The sequence below is a fragment of the Eubalaena glacialis genome, chromosome 9 (genome assembly GCF_028564815.1).
Source record: "Eubalaena glacialis isolate mEubGla1 chromosome 9, mEubGla1.1.hap2.+ XY, whole genome shotgun sequence".
Classification (NCBI taxonomy): domain Eukaryota; kingdom Metazoa; phylum Chordata; class Mammalia; order Artiodactyla; family Balaenidae; genus Eubalaena; species Eubalaena glacialis.
Genome location: NC_083724.1, coordinates 1,663,954 through 1,668,477, shown reverse-complemented (window position 1 = coordinate 1,668,477; position 4,524 = coordinate 1,663,954). Strand labels below are relative to the sequence as shown.

The window sequence follows — 4,524 nt, the reverse complement described above, 5'->3', positions numbered from 1 at the left end:
CCCAAGGCCAGAGGGGCCCCGGGCTGAAAGGGGTGCCCAGGGGGCCCCCAGCCAGAGTCCCGACAGCTGGCTGTGGGAGGAAGCTGTGCCCAGCACACCTGGCCCTCGGGCTCCGCTTCGGGGGCAGATTTGGCTTCGTTACCTTGGCCCAAGTTTCCAAGTCACCCCCGGGCCTGCTGGGCCTTTCAGGATCAAACTCATACGGTGCAAACGGGGCCTCGCTTCCCCTCCCAGGGTCACCAGGCTTGGAGATGGAACAGTGGTAGGGCTTGGGCGGGGGGCGGGGGGGGTTCCCAGTCCCCGGTGGGAAGTGACCAGGGGCCCCAGAGGCAGGGCGGCACCGAGGCTCTTGCCCCCTGCCCCCATCCAGGCTGCTGCGGCGGGTCTTTCTGGGACTGGAGAAAGGACCAGCTATGCGGGGGCCTCTGGCTGCCGCCCCCACTCACCCTGCTGTGGCAGCGCCCAGGCCTGTCCTAGTCAGTGCCTCTTACATAAGCAGCCCTGCGGGGGGCTCAGCTGCCGCTGGGCTCAGCTGCCCTGTCCTGCCCCCAGCATCACGAGCCTCCAGTGGGCTGTCCTTGTGCCCTGGGTGGAGGCCAAGCCAGGCCCATAAATAGGGGTCTCCCCGGTGGCCTCCGCGCCTCCTGCCCGCCTCTCTGCCTGCGCTGCCTGCTCGGCTCTGGGAGAATGGCCGCTCTGAACACGCTGTGGACAGGGCTGGCCCTGCTGGGGATGCTGGCGGTCCTGCAGATTCCAACCCAGGCCCAGGCCGCCCTGCAGCCCAACTTCCAAGAGGACAAGGTGAGGGGCTCCGTGCCTGGTCCCTGAGGCGGGACAGGGCCGTGTAGGGAGCAGGGTGTTCCCTGGGGCCCTACTTTCTCCCTGGGAAGGGAGAGCTGAAGGGAAGGAGGGCTGGACCGGAGGAGGAGGCTGACCACAAGAGGCCTTCCCGGGCAATTCGCCAGCCAAGATCCGGGTACATTACCCCCGACTGGCAGGGAAGAAGCTGGGTCCGCGAGCGCCCACACGACACATGCCGACACGCGGGTCACCTGCGTGCCCGTCATCCCTGACCCAACATGGTTAGCCCAACGAGCTCACGACGCCCAGGGAAAACAGGCACACCTTCCACACCTGGGTCCTAGGACACACCTCCGCGCGCGAGCGCGAAGACGGGGATGCTGCACAGGGCGGCGCCAGGGGACGGCCGCAGCGACCGAGTGCGCGCGCGTTCGCGATCCTCCCCACCGCCCCCCCCCCGACTCCCCGCGCGCGCGCGCGCGCACACACACACACACACACACACACACACACACACACACACCCCGCCGACGGCGCGCTCCCCCTCGGGGGCTGCGGGAACAGTCGGAGTGGGTCTCCCAGCCCCGCGCCCTGCTCCGACCCCTCCAGGGACGGCCCCGGCGCCCTCTGGCGCCAGCTCCACTGCCAGGCAAGGCCGGACCCAGCGGAGGGGGCGGGGCCGGGCTGGAGAGGAGGGGGAGGGGAGGGGATGGGGAAGGGAGGGGAGGGGGAGGGGGAGGGGCGGGGAGGGGAGGGGGAGGGGAGGGGAGGGGAGGGGGAGGGGAGGGGAGGGGAGGGGGAGGGGAGGGGAGGGGAGGGGGAGGGGAGGGGAGGGGAGGGGGAGGGGGAGGAGCGGGGCGCCCACCCTGGCGCGTCCGGGAGGGTCCCGGCCGACCAGGGTGGGGGCCGTTTGCCGCAGTTCCTGGGGCTCTGGTTCACCTCGGGCCTCGCCTCCAACTCGAGCTGGTTCCTGGAGAAGAAGAAGGCGCTGTCCATGTGCAAGTCGGTGGTGGCCCCCGCGGCGGACGGCGGCCTCAACCTCACCTCTACCTTCCTCAGGTGGGCGGCGGGGCGGGCTTTTGGGGCCGAGAGCGCCCCGCCCATGGTCGCGGTCTAGGAACAGCCCCCACCCCCGCCTGACCCCTGACCCGAGGGTGACCTGCCCACAGGAAAGACCAGTGTGAGACCCGGACTCTGCTGCTGCGTCCTGCAGGCCCCCCAGGCTGCTACAGCTATACCAGTCCCCGTGAGTGGAGCCGCTCGCCAGACCCCAGGGTCAACTCAGGAGTGACACCTGCTGGTCGGGGACTCTGGGTGACACCCTGCCCAGCAGTACATGGGGGGGGTGATGGCTGCTCCGCCAGGGTCGGCCTGGATCTGCCCCGGGATGGAATCTCCCCAGCTGTCTGCTGCCCCATCCTGCTGCCCCCAAGGCTTCCCCCACACCTTCCGCAGCTCTCCGCCCCAGGACCTCGGCCCTCCTCACTCCCTGCCGGGGAACGACCTCCCCACTGGGAATCTCTCCTCCTCCCGAGAGGAGTTTGGCTGCAGAGTTTGTGGCTGTCCCACGAACTCCTGATTTTCTGACCCTGTGTGTTTGCTGGGCCTCCAGAACTTCTGGTTTGGGGATGCCGGACTGTGCCAGGGCTGTACTGGCAGGAAGCAGGGGGCTGGGGAGGGGCAGGGAAGGCAGCTAGACAGAGGGTGGGGCATCCAGGGCCCCCTCCCGCGCCAGCCCACAGGGGGCGCCCCTCCCCAAGGGTCCCCGACCAACCGGGGCTGTCTCCTGGGCTCCCAGACTGGAGCGGCAACCACGAGGTGTCGGTGGTGGAGACAGACTACGAGGCCTACGCCCTGCTCTACACCGAGAGCTTCCGCGGCCCGGGCCAGGACTTCTGCATGGCCACGCTCTACAGTACGTGCCCCACGTCAGCTCCCACCGCCCGGCCTGAGGCCCGACCCACGGGGCAGCTCGGGGACTCCCCGAGCCTTGGGGGTGGGGGCCGAGCAGGGGTCTCCCGGACGGAGGCCAGCGGCTTCTCCTTCTGCCCCAGGCCGCACCCAGGCCCCCAAAGCTGAGATCAAGGAGAAATTCGCCACCTTCGCCAAGGCCCAGGGCTTCACAGAGGATGGCATTGTCTTTCTGCCACAGACTGGTGAGGGGCCGCTAATCTGACGGGAGGGGATTAAGGTCAGATTAGAGGCAGACACACAGTCTCCTGATTCGGGGGTGGCTGAGGCCTGGGGTTCATCCGGCCGACCGCCCACTGACCGGTACACGGCCTCCAGAGTGTGGGCGGTCTGTCCTCAACACCGTGACCTTGGCCTGCAGCCCCTGGGCCGGGCACAAGAAGGTACTCCTCCAGGAAACACCCCCTCCCCGGGTTCACCACGCACCCACTGTGTGCCAGGCCCCGGGTCGGCCCCCAGGATACATAGGTCCCCAGCCTGGTGGGGGGCAAGCCCTAGAAACAAAACCCGCGGGGTGGGTGTGCCCATGGGGACACAGGGACAAGCGCACTGGGGCTCAGCACGGGCTCCCCGAAGCCTCAGCGCCCACGGCCTCCCTGGGGCAGGCAGCCTGCTCTGGGCCCAGGGAGGGACGGGACCCCCTCTTTGTTTGGAGGAGCAGGGCCGGGGTGGGGTGTGTGTGATGTAGTCGGCAGTTTGAGGGTCAGCCAAGATGCTCTCCAGGGCCGCGGGGGTTGGGGACAGGTGGGGCGGGGGAAGTGGCCCGGCCTGGGGCGCTGACCGCCGTCCTGGGCTTTTCTTGGCAGACAAGTGCATGGAGGAGCACACGTAGGTGAGTGGGGTGCTGGGGGCTGCCTTCACGCAGCAGTGCCCACCCATGCGTTCCTTCACTCACTTGTTCACTCGGTGTGCGCTCACCGCAGCCCCACCCGCCATGCGGGGCTGGTCCAGGCCCACGGGGCTGCTCCGAGGAGGGGGCTCCACCGGGGTTCCGCGAGGTCACTGGGGTAGGAGGAGCTGGCGGCTGGGACAGGAACCGGGAGGGGAGGGGAGGGCAGGGCGGGGAGGCCCCCATCAGGGGGTGGGGCCCTGGGGCGGCCATTCCCCTGTGGCCTGCAGCCAGACGGGGCCTGGGGGCCCAGGGCCTGGAGTGCGGTGTTGCCCACCACACCGACAGGTCCTGCTCTCTTGGCCAGGTGACCCCAGCCCTCAGGACCTGGCCATGCTGCCCTGCTCGGCCTTTGCCTTCAACACCCCAAGACCCCAACCCCAGCTCCTGCGCCACCGGCCCTGCACCCTCGGGCTTTATCCCAGCTCTGAGAATAAACTCCGGAAGCAAGTCAGTAGCCTGGCCTCTGTCTGTCTGTCCTGCAGTCGTTGCCTCCCTGGGCCTGGCTTTGGCAGGCGCCCGGGACCTGACTGCCGCCCTCGTGGGTCTCCCTTCCCCCTCTGTAAAATCTTGGAGGCTGGCTCTGCACGACACCCCCAAGGGGTGAGCAAGGGCCTGCTAGCCTCGCTCCTGATGGAGTGGAAGACGCGGCTGGGCCAGAAGCCAGGACAGCTTAGGGGAAGCGCCGACGCGTCCCTCACCCGCCCCACTCGGGGCCCTGATCTCACCACAGCCCCTCGAGGCACAGCGGCAGCTGAGCCGCTCTGGTCAGGTGCCCACAGCCTGCCCCCTGACCCCCAGCCAGGAGAGGCCCGAGGCCCAGGGCAGTTTCTGAAGGCGTGGGATTAGTGCACTCAGGCTGG

The 4,524-nt window shown here is 69.0% G+C and overlaps 1 protein-coding gene across 1 annotated transcript; it reads left to right on the top strand.

Moving 5' to 3' along the window:
* Positions 1 to 617: 617 nt before the first annotated feature.
* PTGDS (prostaglandin D2 synthase) lies at positions 618 to 4,115 on the top strand. Its single transcript, XM_061200867.1, has 7 exons — positions 618 to 801; positions 1,721 to 1,860; positions 1,971 to 2,047; positions 2,600 to 2,716; positions 2,856 to 2,957; positions 3,579 to 3,604; positions 3,969 to 4,115. Exons 1-6 carry the CDS (start codon positions 688 to 690, stop codon positions 3,602 to 3,604), a joined length of 576 nt encoding a protein of 191 aa, XP_061056850.1. The 5' UTR covers positions 618 to 687; the 3' UTR covers positions 3,969 to 4,115.
* Positions 4,116 to 4,524: the final 409 nt, after the last annotated feature.